This window comes from Mustela nivalis (assembly GCF_964662115.1).
Source record: "Mustela nivalis genome assembly, chromosome: 1".
Taxonomy (NCBI): domain Eukaryota; kingdom Metazoa; phylum Chordata; class Mammalia; order Carnivora; family Mustelidae; genus Mustela; species Mustela nivalis.
In genome coordinates, this window is record NC_139020.1 from 67,847,020 (window position 1) to 67,867,484 (window position 20,465).

The following is a 20,465-nucleotide window of genomic DNA, read 5'->3' on the forward strand; positions in this document are numbered from 1 at the left end:
AGATAGTGAAGATTGGGATGGGGAAAAAGAAAAACAGAGTCGAGTCTCCCAGATGCCCAAGTGAAGCACAAGGACTCTATGAACTGGACAATGGAGAGTGATGCAGTGGGAAAAACATAGAGGTATTTGGCACCATCCAGAGGACTCTGTGTTTGGGACCCAGTTAAAAGATTTTCATATACACAGGACAAATCCTTATTTACTAACATTTGTAATACACCTAGTATGTACCTAGTGCTTTATACATAGTAACAACAAAGAGTGTTTCATCTTTCAGAAGATGAAGAAACTGAGGCTTTGGCTTTACATCACTTGGCAATGCTAATATGATAACCATTTATTTACAACCAGTGGTAAGAAGAGTAAGGTTCTGAACACTGGCCATCGGAATTTACAATCTTCACAGACTTTTTCCACCAACCAATCTGTCTCAGTTTACTCTAAATGACATAGATTCAAAACACAGATGTAAAAGGATAGAGGGTTTAAGTGAATACTATAATGTTCCTACTTTTGATAGTAATGTAAATATACAAGAACAAACAGCTTATGAAATCATTCTCAAGTGTTTAATTAAAATCCATATAGCATTTAACATGTATAGATTTTTAAACTCTTTCAGTGACTCATATTTTAAAATCCTTCTGCACAACATTTTGAGGCTAACTTCATGCTAGAGATCTACAAATGTACAACTTAACACAAAAATACATTCGGAGTCCATTCCAATGCAAGTTTAAAACACTTTAATTGCAGATAATGTAAAGATATTTATAAAACAAAAACTACAAAATGAGCACATAAAAGTCTTCCCTTTTCAATTTTTAATAAAATACTGCTCTGTATAAGATCTAATGAAAAATTCCAGTTACTTATAAAATAGCCATGTAAGAAAAGAAATGAATTAAGGTATATATGTATGAATTATATTGTTTAAATGAATAGAATGTTGAACATTTTGATTGATACAACACACTATTTATTACCCATATATCAAAATAGAGGAAAACCCTCAGAGAAGCAACTGGGTGCAAGCAAAAGAAAATGTAAGACACCCGAGGCAGCAAAACAACAAAAAAACCAAACCCCCAAACAAAGGAAAGAGCCCCTTAGCTGTAAAGAAAAAGGAGTAAAATAACTTAAAGCAAACTGTGGACCAAATTCTCAGTCCTATTATTCATGAGAAACAGTATGAGAATTTGGCTTCAAATTACTAAAACATCTGTATGAACTTAATTATTTGGCCTAGGCAATTTAAAAGTATATCAATTGTTGAAATCAAAAGCAATGGGTGTACTGCTGGGAAAAAATTAATTTTTGCAGGTTTTACTATGTAAAACTATCTACTGGAAACCAGAGTCTCCATCACAAATTGCACTTGAGATGGCTGAATGCATTGATTGAGCAAGGCATAATTGCTGGTTCACTGACATACATACAAACACAAAAGCAGCTATAGATTGCTGATATTTTTAATTACTAAAACTATTTTACATGTGTTCCCCCCCCCCCTCTGGGGGGCGGAAAAAAAAGATCAGCAATACCAGAGCTGTTAACTCAGTATGGTATGGTAATAGAGACACTTCAACATGCCTGCTGACTCACCACTGTTGTCTGTCTGTTTTAACACAGTCTCTTACTGCTCCCTAGCGGAAGATGTAGAGGTCTGATGGAAATACGAACCAGGTCAGTTTGAAAATCTTCATTTCTGGAATTTTAAGCTTTATCCTGACTAGAAAAGGATGCTCCTGTGAAAAAGACTGTTCCATTGACGAAGCTTACAAAATATGCATAAAGAACACTACCAGTTTGAGTGCTATCACTATCTCTAGAAAAATGATAAAGGAACTTAAGTGATTTTTTTTTTGAAGTAGACAAAACTTGTCACAGTTATATCTCTCCAATAAATTAGTTCTCCTCTATAGTAAAAACACAATTTGGAAGCAAGATGACCCTAAGAAACATAGCAAGCTTGAAAAGTTGGGAAATTGTACACTGTTGCTTTAAAAAAGATACTCTGAAAAACGAGACAAACACATTAGGCCTAACTTCAGTGGAGATCTGGACAGTGTTATTCACCCTAAGGTAAAAATTAGACAACCACTACAAAAAAGTATGATTCAGTAATACAAATAGAACAGACAGAAAGTGACTAAAAAAGTCCCTGCAACTTACCTGCTTCCTTGATCTAGAAAGATAGAATATAGTCTGAAAATTCAGTGATTGGAAGTATCTTATTTAATTGGTTTCTTTCTTCCAAGTCCTCCCTCACTGCTTCTCCCCTTAAATGAAGATTCTAGATTAGTTGGAAAATAACCAAATAACCAATAAAACCAAAGCAAATACCTGATCATAGGAAAGGAAAAACAACAAAAATCCTGCATCAAGAGTTCTTCATCTCTCCTAATAGAAACAAAAACTAAAACAAACCTTATCTTTTCAGTTTTAAAAGAACTCCTTATCCCTCCGAAAAGCAAGCAACATCTTAAACTGAAACCAAGGTACACTGACAGGCAAAATTAATGTCTCACGCAACTGATTCTCAGATGTTTAAGACCTTAGTCTACGTGATGTTTAAATCAATTAATAGATTTTGTCCAATTATAAAACTAGGTGATGATCAGGCAACGCAGGCGATTGTAACAAGGAACAATGAAACTAGTAGAATCAATTTCAAAATTCACTTAATGCACTAAAAAAAAAAAAAGAAATTAACTGAATAAGAATATTTAGTTACGTGGAACTAACTTGGTTACATGGAAGCATGAAGCAATCTGGGGACTCTGCTCTTCTGTGCCTTATTGAGACCACAGCTTTCACAGAAAGTTTACAGCAGATTCAACAATCAAATGGGCATATTTCTAAACTTTGAGCAGATCTGAGTTTGCCCAATCCAAGACGGAAAAATTGTAAGTTTCCCATACTATCAGCGAATCCAATCTCCTCAAGATTATCATGAGATAAAAACAGTCTCTGTTCCTTATGTCCTGCACAGGGAGGCACAAGTCCTGCTGATCTCCTATTGATCTCATGCCCACATTTGGAATAGGTCTACAAAGGGAAAGGAAAAGATGAAGGCCTGACCACTAATCTCATCATTATCAAGCTCTTTTCTATATTTTAATCTCTCTTCAATCCTGACCTTTAGAATACTATGTGTTTTTTTAAAAAGGGAGGAAGGAATACAAAGAAAACACTTTTGCTGCCTACTCATGTAGAATTATCAGCTCACTTTGCTCAAACACTGGGGAAATATCCTATGGGTCTGGTGGCAATATGCTTTTTGAAATTTATCTTGGAGTTTTCAGAAGATGGCACATGCTCCTTCCTTTGTACTCTAAAAGAGATGTGGGTTGTATGCTGTTTTTAGAGGGGCCACACAGCAGTGATGAGTGAGGCAATTCTTGAATGCTGGAGTTTGTACAGGTACATAAGATTAAAAATATTACATACTTTAAAGTAGTTAAGAGGTTAACAGAACATTATTATCACACTTTAACTTTTTTGTATTGTATTCTCATAATACAGATTTCCTTTTAAAACAAAGAGAGTTTGTGGGACACTAAGGACAAACACAGAATTATTTGAGCTTCATTATTCAAGATCCCCCTACAGATAAACATTCCCAACAAGGGCATGCTGGGAACCAATGAACATCTGAATCTAGAAAATTAACAGAAAATAAAATCACAGAAACTCACATGACTATAATAAATGACAGATAATGAACACTTATCTCTTACAAAAGGCACTACTAATATACAAATATCCTATTAACATTTAGAGAAACTCTGAAATCAGCAGTTAGAGAAAGGAATCCATTTAGTTCAATACCAGCACTTAAAAAAAACCAAATAGACTACTTTAGGACTCATGGCAGGGTTTTTAATGAGTTAAATGAAACTGGATATAATAATAAGTAGCTCCATATAAACATTATGGTTCCTACTTTTTAAAAAATTATGATAACTTACTTCCTTAAAAATATAAGCATATCACAAAAACTAAAGGATAAATATATATATATATGTGTGTGTGTACATATTTATATACATATATAAAAAAAACTCAGGCCCTGGTACCACTGAGAAATTTTCATAAATTCTAAAATGATTTCAACAGCCACAGCTTGAACAATACACACTTCACACATGACATGCAAGGACAAAATGCCAGAGTCACTGAACAGTTCAGCATAAAGCTAAAAATATGGAAACAGAATGAGACAGGCGTTTGTCATATAAATAAAGTACATCACAAACTGATTGTGCCTGTATTATAGCACACCTCAGAATTTTTTAAAAAATTTCATCAATCTCAAGAAACACTATACATGGACCAACAAAGAAGCTCTCATATATGTTTAAGCAAGTAAAAAGCTATACAAAAGAATAACACAATTTATTTAAACTAACAACATGATTAATATATCTTATTTTATTCTATTAGAAGATTAATTTGGAGTGTTGTACCCTGTAGATTTTGAAACTTAATTTTATTAGAAATTTCTAATGCTGGTTCTTGAGTCATCTAAAAAATTGTAATTACTTGCTCAAATCTAGATTGCTATTTATAGTTCTAAGCAGTTAAATGAAATACTCTGATCAGTATTCTAAAGTTGCTTTGGTACAAAATTTAGAATAAAGCAAAACTGGCAGCACCACAACAAGTGTGATCATTTCACAGCAGGTCTAAAGGACCCTCAGAGACAACAAAATGCTAAGTTAAAATACTTATAAATAAGAGCCATTCTCCTGACAAACCTGTCACATCATTAAAAAGAGAAATAAAATCCACATTCAGTAGATTGAGGCCCAATTTTCAAGCTCCATTTAATTATCCCTCAATAGTGTAAAAAATTTTTTTATTATTGCACTATGATGTCTAATTCATGGTTCAGGATACTTCTGTTGATGAGAGGCCAAGAGTTAGAGTGGTACATTTTAATGCTTAGTCCACTGATACTATTTTAACATAAGGTTTAATTTAGTTTTTCTTTTTTATAGCTTTACTGAGGTATAATTGATGTAAAACAAACTGCACATGTTTAAGATGCACAATTTGATATAGCATGAAAAGTGCCTGACAAATTAAAAAATTTTACCTGAAAGGAAATTTTTTAATCAAAATGTACTTTAAAATAGCACATTCTAATTTTTTATGAGACACAGATATGGATTTCTAAAAAGGTGGGTGGAAAGGAAAGGAAAATTAATTCCAGATACCAAATTTATTCAGAAGGTTTAGAAACGCCAAAATTGACGGCCAGTTTTCTTGATTTTCTTCTTGAAGAAGAGCTTGGTGTTGACTTGTGATGAGACATACTATGGCCTTGGGAGGCAGCTTCAACTTGAAAAGAAGACGCAGGCTGAGTAATCTGAGAGGACTTTAAGGAAGCGGATGAACTCTCCTGTGGAATCACTTTGGTGACACTGGAAGACCCTGGCTGGCTAGTCTGAAGTGGGGTAGCGTGAGAACTCTGGGCCTCCTTACTCTCCAAGTTCTTTTTATTTGCAACCCTTTTTTTAGTAACCTTTAAGGAATAAAAGTGTTGTTAATTATCAATGTACGCAGAAAAAACTAGTGTCATAAACCATGTTGCTAATAGTTGTCAATCATGCTGACCTGTGACTTCCACTTACAGTCTACAAACCAGACTTAAGAAAATAAAGGAAATTTAAAAATTCTCCATAGCTTAATCATAAAGAAAATTTTTAAATTCTCTATAAGTTAAAAACAATTTATATTCCTGATTTTAAAATCACTTTGTGCTAGAAAAGGATATTACTTGCTGTAATTATTGTTATTTATTAGAACACAAACTCAAGAGAGCAGGGACCAGGTCACACTGGTCACTGATGGTCATAATATATATTCTTAAAAAAAAATATATATATATATATATATATTTTTTTAAGTAATCTCTACACTCAATGTGGGGCTTGAACTCATGACCCTGAGAGCAAGAATTGTATACTCTACTGACAGAGCCAGCCAGGCACCCTGAGCATGGGTCATTAATATATATTCTTAGCACCCGGACCAGTACTGGGCTTCTGGTTGGCCTTTAATCAGTAATAATTAAGTAAACAAATTTTTCTCAACAGTCCTTGAGCATTAGCAAATTACTCTCTTAAAAATATAGTTATTCTCTTTTCAGATCTCACCTGTAGAGGTATGAACTGATTGTGCACACCACCTGGCATTCCCCCAGCCACTGGCATGGTCCCAGAATATGAAGGATGATGAAATGGTTTCCCAGGAACTGGCACTGGTGGTCCCCATGGCATGGAGCCAAAGAGGTGAGATGATGAAGGCATTATATTAGCTGTTAAAAATCATGGACAATTTCTTTTTTAGTAAAATGGTATCATCAGAGTCCTGAAATCTGAGATCTCTTTCCGCTGCCCCCTTTATTTTGTTTTTGTTCTTTGTTTTTCATCTTGACAAAGGGCATACACTGAACTTGTAATCCATTTTGCTTACAACATTCCACCTCAGGAGCACCCCCCTTAGGACTGTGAAGTATTAAGTATTAAGTTAGCTTGTCATTATGCTGTCTGACTTACATAGGCCAAGAGTACCATATAGTTATATGAGCTTTAGGAATATTTGTAATACTATTTAATGAAAGGATCATGAAACTGTCCCTTGGGGAAGAAAAGTCAGGGCACAAAGAGAAATCTTAAGGATCTCACCTGCCCCCAATGCTAAGTTGCTTCCATAGTGATCCCAGCCTACAAAAAAACCAAAAAAGCTCAAGTCTTGAAATCTGATCACTTTCATTTCACATGCAGAATCTTTCTTTTCCCTATTCTAGTATTCTTAATTAAAGGATTTTTAAAATTACATTTTGTTTCTTACTAAATGTACACTGAACCGTGGTTTCCAAAACTGATTTGTGTATTGGAATCACCTGGGGAGCTTGTGAAATACAGATTCCTGGGGAAGACCCCAGGCCTATCAGACTTGGAGGGAACCAGGAATCTGTATTTTCTTAAGTACAGTTGATACACAATATAATATGAGTGTCAGTGTATAATAGTGAGTACAGTGAGTACAATAAAGTGCTCACCATAAGCGTGGTTACTACCTGTCACCATAAAAAGTTATTAAAATATTATTGAATATATTCCCTCTGCTGTTCCTTTTGTCTTTGTGACTTATTTTATAACTAGAAGTTTGTACCTCAGTCCCTTTACCTGTTTGCCCATCCCCCACTCCCTTCTCCTCTGGTAACCACCAGTTTAATCTACATTTATGAGTCTGTTTCTGTTTTGGGATTCCACATACAAATGAAATCATACGGTATTTGCTTTTCTCAGTTTTACTTTGATGGACATTCAGGTTTCTTCCATAAGCATGCATACATCTTTCTGAATTAGTGTTTTTGTTTTCTTTGGGTAAATAACCAGAAATAGATTGTTGGATCATATGATCCCTTATTCTTAATTTTTTGAGGAATCCAAGGAATCTGTAGTTTTTGTGTGTCTCTTTGTTTTTAAAGGGGAGGGAGGGGCAGAGGGAGAAGAAAACAGAATCTTAAACAGGCTCCATGCCTAGCAGGGAGCCTGATGTGGGGATCTACCTCACGACCCTGAGATCCTGTCCTGGGCCAGAACCAAGAGTTGGACTCTTAACCGAGTGAGCTGCCCATGTGCCCCAAACTTGTCATCGTTTAATGTAGTAGTTTCTAAATGCTGCACTGGTAGTGACTGTGTAAGAATCCATCTGTGGAGCTTGTTAACAATACAGATTCCTGGGGTGCCTGAGTGGCTCAGTCAGTTGGGCATCTGACTCTTGATTTCAGCTCAGGTCATGATCTCAGGGTTGTGAGATCAAGCCCAAAGCTGGGCTCTGCGCTTAGTGTGGAGTCTGCTTGAGTGAGATTTCCTCTCCTTGTCCCTCTGCCCCTCCCCCAGTTGGCACATGTGCTCTCTCTTCCTCTCTTTAAAATAAATAAATAAACTCTTTAAAAAAATGACAAGTGGGACATTAGCACATCACCACTGAATAAGATATGCACTGTGTTCAAAACTTCTTTTCAGAGAGATAAAAAGGCAGCCAAACCTGTAAGACAGTATAGCTTAATAATTTAGCCACTTAAGAAATTTTGGCATCAGGAAAAGAATCATATATTTTAGTGTTTTGAATTACACATGTACAACATCTAGGATGAAGACAACTTTTAATATGAAAAATGCTAAAAATATTCAGAAAATCAGGTCTCAGTACTACTAACTATAAGCAACTTTGGTGCAAGTCATAATGTTAACAAGATCTGTTTAAAAGATGCTTATTATCTTCTGCAAGGATCAGTTCCACAATTCCCCCTCAAAAAATCACTGTTCTAAATATAAAATACACTTTCCTCCACTTTTTTTCCACTGGGACTTTTAATACCAGAAAATAGAAATCTACAAAATAACTTTAAAATGTTAATCTGATGATTCAGTTTTTTTCTCCTGATTAACATTGAAATCTCTTGGCTTTTATTTATATCATGTATAATATGGTCCAATTGAACTGGACCATGGGAGAACACCTATTATGAGACCAAAAGAATTCCAATTATAACCTTAAAATTCTTGGGAGATAGGAATACAGTATCATAAACATGATATACTAATGAATATAAGTGTAATAACACAAAAAAGGTAAAAATATCAAGTTGTAAAATATCAATAAGTGGAAAAACAATCATTCTTTTTAGATAATACATCTCATAACCTACACATATTAATTATACTAAAGATTTATATATAGTTACTGGGTTCACTTTTGAAAGAGAAAAAGCTGTCAAATTAGATTTTGGAAGTCACAGTTAGGAAGTTACCTCCTACATTCTCTCTCTCTTTTAATGTTAGAGATTTTCCCCAAATGTTCCAGATCATTTCCTTGAGCTATATGAAAGCATCATATTTATTCAGTCACAAAAATTTTATGACTAAAGCATTGTCTATACAGTTGAAGAAATACCAGTGCAGTACAGTAACAAAACCATGGACTTTGGAGTTAGAAAGACTTGGGTATGAATGCTAGTTTTGCTACTCAGGAACTTACGTCCTTAAACAAATTACATTTTCTTAAAAAGTCAAAGTAGTATATACACATTGTAATAAAAATATTTTCAACATAATAGAGTAGATGATCCCAGGTTTAACTGTTTAAGCTGTTTATTTCTACCACTGTTCAATAATTTGCTTCTACTACTACTGATTTTTCAATGTTAGGCATTTTTAGGTCTACTGACTTCCTAGTAAAATAGATCAGAATTCAGGTAGATCAAAATCAAAATTATTTTATATCACTCCTTAATACTTGCTCTGTTTTTCCAATAAAAACATATCATTATTTATTATTTATGATTTAAACAAATATATTTGTTTAAATATATAAGTGGGGTTTACAGTATGTGGTTCTGTAAATATTGTCATTGCAAAGCCAAGTAGGTACTCTGATTATGTTCTTTTCTTGTAAAACTGTTTTACTGTTTTTTAAAAAATTTAAGTATTTTTAAAGTTTTTTTAATTTGTCAGAGGGAGACAGAGAAAGAGAGAGAGCAAGAGAGAGAGCAAGCACAAGCAGATGGAGCGGCAGGCAGAAGGAGAAGTAGGCTCCCCACTAAGCAGGGAGTCCAATGCAGGACTCAATCCCAGACCCTAGGATCATGACCTCAGCCGAAGACCAAGTGAGCCACCCAGGCGTCCCTACTCTTTGAAAAGTAATTATCTTCTTAAAACTTCTTACTCTTCTAACTCTTCTATGTACCTATCCTAGATGTTCTTCCAGATGCTGCCCATTTATCAGATAACTATCTTACCTTCTAAGACCTCCCTCTGCTCTTCCAATTGGGAAGAGTTACTTTCTACAGCTGCTGAGCAGCTGGTACACTGGGACTTCCATTCATTGTGTTAGTATACTAGACCTCTTGTGGTGTAGTCTTATGGTTTTTCTTTCGTATTTTCTTTCCTTCTTTGTGTCTTCCTTTTTTCTTTCTCCTTTTCTTTCAGTCTCTTTTACAACTACTTTGTTTTGCTGGAACATATAATCAATCCTCTAGCTCCTTAAGGATGCATAAGAAGGAGATTAGCATGTCTAAAAATGTTTTTATTCCACCTTGTACTAGACTTATAGTTTGACTCTACAAAGAAATCTAAGATAAAACTAATTCTGCCTCAGAATTTTGATGTATTCAATGCTCAGTGCTTCCCAGTTGTCTTCAGACAACCTCTTTATCATTTGGTATTCTCAATTTCAAGGCAATCTCTTTTTTCATTCATTGTGCTAAGCATTTGGTGGCCCTTTCAACTTAGAGCTGCATGTCCTTTAGTCCAGGAAACATTTTTATCTTATTTCTTTGATACTTTCTTCCTTTCCCACCTTTGTCTCTGGTTCTTTGTTCTGGAACTCCAATTAGACAGGTCCTGGATCTGTGTACTCTTCCTCTAAATCTCCATTCTTTCTGATTTTCCACTTTTTATCTTGTTCTTCCTGAGAGTTCTTTGGCTTTGGTAAGGCTTTATCTCTTGGAATTTAAAATTTCAACTTAACAATTTAGTTCTTATTCTCCAATCGTTCTTTTTTTCCCTCTTACATTCTTGTTCTTATATTTTAGTTGCAATACTGTTTTATCTCTTTAAGAATATTAACCATGAGCTATCTTTGAAGTTTTACTTCCTATATTCTCTCTCTCTTTTAATGTTAGAGATTTTCCCCAAATGTTCCAGATCTCTCACAGTCTTGTATCTATTCATATTAACGAGCACTAAAACTGTGATTAGAAGCAGTGTTTGTATTAAGGGGCTACATGACTTGAGAGCTTCTCTCTAGAATAGCCCTAGAAAGATCAACTTCGTTATTTGGTGGTGAGCCAGCCTTTTGGTCTTTCTTCCAAAAGTCATTAGGTCTTTTCTTCACAGTTCAATGAATTTCTGAAAAGAACCATCTTCCTACTTCCTATATGAGCTATGGCTGGCTACAAACTGAGAACAGGATGGCAAAAAGGAAATTTACCTTAATATCAGTTTTCAGTCTTATATCTCTACTCTGTGCCTGTTGTCCCCATATCTAGGAAACCTTCTGGAGCACATACCTCCAGTGCTCTGCCTGAAGAGGCAACTGCCTGTGTGGGGGAAGGAGGAGCAGTCCCATTCCTCCACATTCAGACTTCGAAACAATCCTCCTCTTTTCAGCCCATGCCTCACTGGAAGCGCTGATAGCTTCTGACACTTCTAAGTTCTGAATCTCTTGGGATCTGTCAGGGATGAGCTACTCATCAACTAATTTGTATTATCTTCTACAGATATTTTAGTTTGTAACTGACTCGTGCTCTGCTAAATTAGTTACTACTCCTTCAGTTGATTTTCTCACCACAAACTCTTTTCAAATTTCTAATCTGCTGGTACTTCCTCTTTCATCTCTGTCCTTGTAGGTTTATACTTTTAAAATCACACTTACTATTCAGTTTCATGTAGTTTGGGCAAAGAGAAGGGAAAACTTGTTTAATCAGTATTATTAAATTTTCTAATGTTTGCAGAGAAGAGTAGGTATGTAGAGCTCCTGGCACACAGTAGGCTCAGAAATTTTGTAAACTCGAAATAAACAAATGATTGGTTTAAAAATGATAATCAGGATATGAAGAAGTCAACTGCTATTAGAAAAACAAGGCAATAAAAGACATGTTTAATGAGCTGAAGATTTAGAATGATAAAATTACAAAATGGTAGTCTCATAGAAATCCTGGACATAGTCTAGCATAAATAAGAAAATGGGAGTTCCAAAGAAGTTACATGATTTTCTCAAAATCAGTTAATAAAAGAGTCTGGACAAAAATCCTGATTCCACAGTGACCCTTTCATTCCCTCCGAACATATGAAGACCCCACATGGCTACAGAAAGCAGGGAGATACCTGCTTGATAACTGAGGTTCTACATTTGAAGGAGGAAGATAGAGAATATTAAGAGATACACAGTAAGCTTAAAAACTCCTTCATTCTTCACTTCCTTCATCATCAAGGGAAAGTTTCTTTCATATCTGCAGCTTCAAAGTCTTACCTGTTTTTTACTCCTTCCACTTCTGTTTTCTCTCCCCTTCCCCTACCTGTGCTTTGAAGTCTGACTTAAACCCGAATTCATCTGTTGGCAGCTACTGGGGAATACGGGGCTGCCCAGAACAAAGAACAGTCCTACTATATCCAAACTAGAAGCTGTAGAAGGGAATAGTATTTCTACATGAATCTACAGGCTCTGGTTTCAGACTGACTTCTCCTAATTCCTTCTTACATTCCCTAGACATTTAAATAAATTTTTTGGTTTCCTCAAAATGATGCTTCTTAAAATAACTTTTTAAAAACAGTAACTCAGGGGTGCCTGGGTGGCTCAGTGGGTTAAACCTCTGCCTTCGGCTCAGGTCATAATCTTAGGGTCCTGGGTTCAAGACCCTCATCAGGCTCTCTGCTCAGTGCGGAGCCTGCTTCCCCCTCTCTGCCTGCCTCGCTGCCTGCTTGTGATCTCTGTCTGTCAAATAAGTAAATAAAATCTAAAAAAAAAAAAAAAAACAACAGTAACTCATTAACAAGTATTTATTTCATTTAATTAATGAAAAGATTGCTTATTTATTTATGTATTTATTTGATAGAGAGTGAGAGAGACACACACACACACACACACATAGAGCTGGAAGAATGGGAGGAGGAGACGCAGGCTTCCCGATGAGCAGGGAGCCAGATGCGGGGCTCGATCTGAGGACCCCAGGATCATGACCTGAGCTGAAGGCAGATGCTTAATGACTGAGCCAGCTGGGTGCCCCTTTATTTTATTATTTTTTGAAGATTTTATTTATTTGAGATAGAGTGAGTGAGAGAGAGAGCATGAGGCGGTGGGCAGAAGGAGAGTGAGAAGCAGACTCCCCACTGAGCAAGGAGCCTGATGAGGACTTGATCCCAGAACTCTGGGATCATGACCTGAAGCAAAGGCAGACACTTAGCTGACTGAGCCACCCAGGTGCCCCAATAACAAATATTTAGAGGAGCCAAATATCTTACCAGTAGGCTGAGGAAAAACTGGAGGAATGGTTCCAGGTGGTACAGCAGGAGGATAATTTGGAAATATTGGTGGAGGCAAAGGGAAATTCACTCCTAAGGAGCCCTATGGAAGTATTTAAAAGTTAAAAGACAATGCAACAAAAACATCTATAGAGATTAATTAAAAGTTTAGTAGAGAAGTCATAATCAATTCTTACCAATTGTTGTAAAGCAAAAAGTGCGGCTTTTTCCTTGGCTTCATTTTCAGAATGGCACTGTGGCCCATGTACCAGTAAGCCATTAGATAATTTTACCTGGCAAACTGTCATTGTCTAAAAAAGAGAATATGAAATGTCTATAAAGTTAACTGTCTAGGATATTGGTTTCCTCCCCCCATGCTTAGTCTAAACAAGCAGAATAATTTTATGTGACATTCTGTAAAAAAGAATTAAAAAATTCAAAAGGGCAATCAATTTAGTTTTGGGTTGACCTACTAAAACTTTAGAATCATTTCCTAATCTTGCAATGTTTATAAAATAAAATGCTCATTAAGCTAGCTGAAGGGTCAAGAATCCTAATGCAAATGAAAGCCAATAAAATTTTTTCTTTATACCAAGGGTTAGGAAACTAGGTCTTTTGCTTGTTTTTGTAAATAAGGTTTGTTTCAGTTTTGGGGTTTTTTTGCAATACAGCCAAGTCCTGTCATGTATTGCCTATGTCTGTTTTCATACTATAACAGCCCACCTGATTAGCTGGGACAGAGACCATGAAGCCTAAAATATTTACTATTTGGCCTTTGAAAAAAAAATTTTGCTGACTCCTGCTTTACACCCCCCTCAGAATAGCAGATATTTCATTAATATGAATTAACTGCCAAAATCTAAAAGACTTAGTGGTAATGACCAATTTCATGTTCACATTTAAGGTATATGACTCTCTATTATACATTTTTTCTTTTACAAAAAAAAAATTTTGGGACGCCTGGGTGGCTCAGTTGGTTAAGCAGCTGCCTTCAGCTCAGGTCATGATCCCAGCGTCCTGGGATTGAGTCCCACATCAGGCTCCTTGCTCCGCAGGGTGCCTGCTTCTCCCTCTGACTCTGCCTGCCACTCTGCCTGTGCTCGCTCTTGCTCTCTCTCTCTCTCTCTGACAAATAAATAAATAAATAAAATCTTAAAAAATTTTTTTTTAATTCTACTTATTTTTATGTAATATTAATATTTATATTTAAGATTGCTTTGTTTTAGGTGAGAATGTATTAAGAACTTGGATAAAAGGAAGATAAAACAAACTTTCCTATAGTAAGTGGTTCTCAAGGTACAGTCTGGGCAGCCTGGGAGTCCCTGAAACCCTTACAGGAGGTCCTTGAGGTCAAAACTATTTTCATAATAATATTAAGGTGCTATTTGCCATTTCTACTCTTACTTTCTCACAAGTATACAAAGGACAGAAAATCCACTGGAATAGCTTTAAATTCTACACCGCAACTAACTTCTAAGTAAATACCACATTTAAATGTAGTATCAAAAAAAATCCATTATCTGAAAAGGTTATTAAAATTCTTTCCCTTTCTCTATCAGTCTGTCTGGGGCCAGATTTTCTTTAGGTATTTCAACCAAAACATAACACAAGAGATTGATATTAAGAAGCGGATATGAGAATCCAGCTTCTTCCATTAAGCTAGAGATGGAAAAGACTTGCAAAAATGTAGAGCAGTGCTATTCTTCCCACTAAGTTTTTGAAAAGTTATTTTTAATAAATATTTTTAATTTTTTTCAATTTTAGTTTCTAATAGAGTTAATAAGAACATAACACAAGTAAACAAAAACTTTGGCAGGACCTCAAAAAAAAAAAAAAAACAGTGGGAGTTTATGAAGCCAAAAGTTTGAAAGCTTCTGCTGTAGACAAAGATCCCTGGCTCTATCAATCTGTCTGGGCTATGTGCTGCCCAGGTTTCCTCTTTGTCAGCATCTCTGTGGGCTCTGGCATAAATGTGAGTGAGCCACAGTGGGAAGTATAAATCTATGCTGCTCATAAAGTAAAAGAAAAAATCAGCTCCATTATATTATTTTTGCCAAAGATTTTCAGTCATTTATTTAAGTTCAGTGTTAAATAAGTTATATAAATGCAACAGTAGTATACTGTACCTGTGGTGTTCTAAGAAAGGAGAAATCTGGTTGTGGCATTCCAATAAGCGAACAAATTCGAGAAAGTTCAGTTACTGGTGTGGACACAGGAGGGATATGGCTGGGAGCAGGCCAACACACATGGTCCATAGACTGAACATTATGGTATTCACTAGTACTGTAAGGCTTATTCATGTAAGATGCTACCAAAAAACAGAAAAGGATATATATACAGATATTAAACTATATATTGAGCTCTGCAATTATTATAGGGTTTTATAGATAGCAAGTAGAAAATTGTTAAAAGATGAAAAAAGGAAGCTCGCATGAAGTAAATTATTTAGTATTGCCTAAAATTACCAAGAATACAATAGAGATTTTTAGATGATTATAACTGATTAATGAAACATGACTAAGATAAAGATTTTAAAATACAGTTAAGTAGCTGACTATAAAAACCTGAAATTTTGAGAGATCAATGACTATATAGCTATGTTTGAGCAAAGCTATGTTTGAACAAGCAGTTTTCTTGAGCTGATTTACAATTAAATCTTAAGTTTTGAGGGGCGCCTAGGAGGCTCAGTGGGTGAATCCTCTGCCTTTGGCTCAGGTCATGATCTCAGGGTCCTGGGATGGAGCCCTACATCAGGCTCTCTGTTCAGTTGGGAGTCTGCTTCCCCCTCTCTCTCTGCCTGCCTCTCTGCCTACCTGTAATCTTTGTCTGTCAAATAAATAAATAAAATCTTTAAAAAAAATTTTAAGTTGGGACGCCTGGGTGGCTCAGTTGGTTAAGCAGCTGCCTTCGGCTCAGGTCATGAACCCGGCGTCCTGGGATTGAGTCCCACATCGGGCTCCTTGCTCCGCGGGGAGCCTGATTCTCCCTCTGACTCTGCCTGCCACTCTGCCTGTGCTCGCTCTTGCTCTCTCTCTCTCTGACAAATAAATAAATAAAATCTTTAAAAAAAAATTTTTAAGTTTTGAGGCTTTGGTTTCAGTCTTACTTGTCAAAATTCCATCTTACATTCTGCAACACATGGATAAATGGTTTGGTTGCTCCCAAATGATGCTGTTTAGAAGTTTTTTCTAAAAGTAACCCTTTAAAAAAGTGCTTTTATAGAAGATGATTAAAACATTCTGAAAGTTCACATTCTTTATGATCAACAAACTGGCTAATAGAACGAGAGCATATCCCAGTGAAGAATGAGACTAAACCTCTTATTATTACAGATTAAAAAAAGGTTAAGTGGATTGCCCAAAGTCACAGAACTTATTAACTCTGTATTTTGGGCTGGATTCTGAGCTTCTGACTCTAAGAGATAAGATATTCTTCACTATTCTGAAATAAAGCTAATTGTTTTTGACAGCTGAACCACCTTTTTCCAGTTTTGTTTTAAAATTTTACTTTGGGCGCCTGGGTGGCTCAGTGGGTTAAGCCGCTGCCTTCGGCTCAGGTCATGATCTCAGGGTCCTGGGATCGAGTCCCGCATTGGGCTCTCTGCGCAGCAGGGACCCTGTTTCCTCCTCTCTCTCTCTCTCTCTCTCTGCCTGCCTCTCTGCCTACTTGTGATCTCTCTCTGTCAAATAAATAAATAAAATCTTTAAAAAAAATTTTTTTACTTTGTTCTACTTTAAGAGCGTGTGTGTCACAATGATAGTTTCCTAATAGTTATTGGAATTTTAAATTAATCATTTATTCTAATATTCACTAAAATAGAAGATAAATGGAGCTGGGCTCTGATTTTGTTCCAGATTTTGATCCTTAATGAACTCAGATCTATTTCAAAAATTTTTTTTACTTCTAGAAACTTCTGTCCCCACTTACTTTTATATTAGTCATTCTTCCTAGGAGGCTTCTGTAGATAATTTACAGAGGTGTAATACTAAAGTATAGGGGACACACACAGTAGGAGCAATGATGGTTGTGTATTAAAATCTGGCTATGTACCAGATGGTATACTATAGGCTTCACAGTTTTAAGATAAGTACCGACTTTCCAGTGTCTACATTCAGTCTTTTTTTTTTTTTTTTTTTTTTTTTTTTAAGAGAGGGAGAGAGAAAGAGGGGTTGGGGCAGAGGGTAAGGGAGAAAGAGAATCCTAAGCAGGCTCCATGCCTAGCACGGAGCTTGATGCAGGGCTTGATCTCACAATCCAGAGATAATGACCTGAGCCAAATCAAGAGTTGGACGCTTAACTAAATGAGTCATCGAGGCACCCCTCTATTAATTTCTTTTTTAAAAGATTTTATTTATTTATTAGACAGACAGCTCACAAGTAGGCAGAGAGGCAGGCAGAGAGAGGAAGGGAAGCAGGCTTCCCGCTGAGCAGAGAGCCCAATGAGGGGCTCGATCCCAGGACCCTGGATCATGACCTGAGTTGAAGGCAGAGGCTTTAACCCACTGAGCCACGCAGGTGCCCCATCTATTAATTATTTTTAATTGATTTTATCACTTTTTCTATTTTTTGTCAGTCAACCTATTGTAACATAGTACTAATATCAATTATTGGTACCTATAATAAGCCAGACACAGTGCTAACTGCTTTATATGTATCATATAATTATCACAAGTCATTTGCAATGTTATTCTCATTTTGTAAATAGAAAAAAAATCTTAAAATCTTAGTAAAGTGAAATAACATACTTAAGTTACATAATTGTTTTTAAATTTCTGAGAAAAAAATCTAGAATCTAAAAACTTTTCTATGTTTGGGTACTACAGAATGAATATCTATAATAGCACAATTTAAGTAATCATAAGACAGGGACTACAGATCTAATGGTTACATAGTTATATTATTATTTAATAACACCAGCATAAAAATTATAACTCTTATTTGTTACTCTTAATCATACTCTTTTAAAAATATAAGTAGTTTTATCTTCAAAAGCACATGACAAAAATACCCCAAATAAACTGAAGTTTTGAAATGATATTATTAGTAATAGTACTTAGTTTAGTTTACGTACTTAATTTCTTATTTTGTTTAGCCTGGGAGGAAGGTCCATATTCATCTCTTCTATTAGAGGAAACATTGACTTCATTACCAAACTGCTTCGTTTCATTTTTATGGTCCGCAGCATCAGAGCCATCAATTTTTAGTATTTCTTTAAGCATCCGAGTTCCCTTCTATTTTGAAAATGATTGGTACAGAGATGGTGGGGGTAGGTGGACAAAAGTTAACATTAGAATTACAGAGTTTATTAACCCTTCTTTTAATGAGTTCCATTGTTAAAAATTAAGATGGTAACTACATTCAGATAGGGGGTTAAGCAAAATCAACAATCTAGAGTTGAAAAAAAAAATAACCACATTTTCTGCCACAGAAACAATACTCAATCCTTCTGCTTAACCTGACCAAACTGCCTGGTAGCAATGTTTGAAAAGCAAGGGAGCTATATGGTTTAAAGAGGAAAACAAACAATCAAACAGATAGATAATTGCCCAGGGCAGCCTGGTTTTCCTCACAAAATGTCAATATGATGTAACACTCCAGTACACAGGAGACCAAGAGTTACATGGGGTAGGTATGCACAGGCCACAACAGTGAAGTCACTACAGTATGAAAACTCCTACAAAATACGAACCATTGCAAATGACTGTGGTGACAAAAGTTCTTCACTTGGAGGCTCTTCATGAGGAGATGACTGTACTTCTTTTTCTTTGGAGATATTCAAGGATGCTAAAAAGTTCTCAATTCTAGGGTTTGGCTAAAAGAAGAAATATTTTGTGCATGAAGAAAGATGAAAGTAGAAGGGCATGGAAAAAGTTAAGAATTTTAGGTACAAAAATGATCACATAATTTCCACTCAATCATCTTCCCAGGTGCCAAAGTTCAGGAAGAGAAATTGAATGAATGGTTTTTTACCTTATCAATAGCATTTGGGTAACCAGTCACAACCTTTTGGTTTTCTGAGACTTCTGCACTTTCATTTCTCTTCAATAGCTTAATATTACATTTGGCAGGCCCTCCAAACATCTATAAAAGAATAACAATGAGCTTTTTGTGAAAATCTAATAATAAAATAACTGTCACTTAATAGTGTTCTAAATAAATTGCTGCCAATTTTTTATGAGCCATTTTCTTTTCTATCATAAGGGGACCTATAAACTTGGATGAGAAAAAAAACTTAGACATTTATCTTCATTAACTTCTAAGTGAATTTAGAAGTTTTTCTTCAATTATGAATGTAGGCAATACGGAGATTCTAATTGTATCTCAATATAATTAATTTTATTTCAAATCTTATGTATTTTATTTTAGCATTAAAAACATTATTCTGAGAAAGAATCCATAAAAACGTTTATAAATCCCTTCTCTAGAAGAAAGGAAATTATAGCTAAGAGTTTCAGAAAAAGAAGGCTTTACAAGTCAACCATTTACTGGTATCTAAATATTAATGGGTTCCATTTACTGAGAACCTGTTATGTGCCAAATATACTGCTAAGATGTCTTTTATAAATTTGATAAATTACTAGCTTATAAGAGATCTGATTTTTAAAAACTTTTTATTAAAATGATATACATATAGAACATACAAATATCATTAGTAAAACCTGAATGTTTTTAGAGTAAATACTTTTAATATTTGATTGTAAAATGTGTATATTCTCCTTATCAATCAGCAGAGACTATATAAAATAAAACATAAATGATCTCAGCTTCCTCCCACCAAGCTACTCCACAGAATTAACTATTAACTTTGCTATGTTGATTCAAATGATTCACTGAATACATGCACATATTTCTACACATTTTATACATATATTCATGTATGTAGGTATGTTAATATGTATGTAGGTACGTATGTATATATAGACTACATACAAGGAGTGATCTATTTTTACTCCATTTTAAAGATGAAGATAGTTAAGGCTGTGAGCGATACAGTGAATTGCTCAAGGCCACACAACTTTTAAATATATATGTATGTATATATTTGCGCGCGTGTATAAGTGTGTGTATGTAAGTATCTCTAGTCCCAAATCCTGACTCTAGTTGTGTAACCTCCCATCCAAGTGACAGGCAGTTGCTATACTTCAGCAATCTTCTTGTCATACAACTTAATGGATTAGGGCTGCAAAATTCAGATGCTACAGAGCTACCAATGGTAACAAAAAAGTGGCTACTAGAAATTTGATTTAAGAAAGCTTACCTGTTTATTTGACATTTTTTGTAACCGATTCTCAGTTTTAGGACTTTTACACTCTTCTTTAACTAGGAACAAGAAAATAGGAATTTTGGAAAGTGAAAAATATTGCTATAAACCAGTTAAATTTACCAAATATTTGCCACAGCAAGGCACTGTGTTGCTGT

General features: G+C 35.3%; 1 protein-coding gene across 3 annotated transcripts in view; it reads right to left on the reverse strand.

Moving 5' to 3' along the window:
• Window positions 1-550: 550 nt before the first annotated feature.
• The window catches only part of XRN1 (5'-3' exoribonuclease 1), a 102,785-nt gene continuing 82,870 nt past the window's right edge, over window positions 551-20,465 (reverse strand). For 2 of the 3 annotated variants that reach the window (XM_082712958.1, XM_082712960.1), the window contains exons 34-43: window positions 20,305-20,366; window positions 19,017-19,127; window positions 18,736-18,858; window positions 18,118-18,277; window positions 15,173-15,354; window positions 13,244-13,357; window positions 13,047-13,149; window positions 6,699-6,737; window positions 6,168-6,328; window positions 551-5,533 (exon numbers count right to left, since the gene is read on the reverse strand). In XM_082712958.1, coding sequence (XP_082569084.1) covers window positions 5,231-5,533; window positions 6,168-6,328; window positions 6,699-6,737; window positions 13,047-13,149; window positions 13,244-13,357; window positions 15,173-15,354; window positions 18,118-18,277; window positions 18,736-18,858; window positions 19,017-19,127; window positions 20,305-20,366 — 1,358 coding nt within the window. In that variant the 3' untranslated portion in view covers window positions 551-5,230. The remainder of the gene's footprint in view (window positions 5,534-6,167; window positions 6,329-6,698; window positions 6,738-13,046; window positions 13,150-13,243; window positions 13,358-15,172; window positions 15,355-18,117; window positions 18,278-18,735; window positions 18,859-19,016; window positions 19,128-20,304; window positions 20,367-20,465) is intronic. The other variant, XM_082712959.1, reaches the window with a different exon arrangement.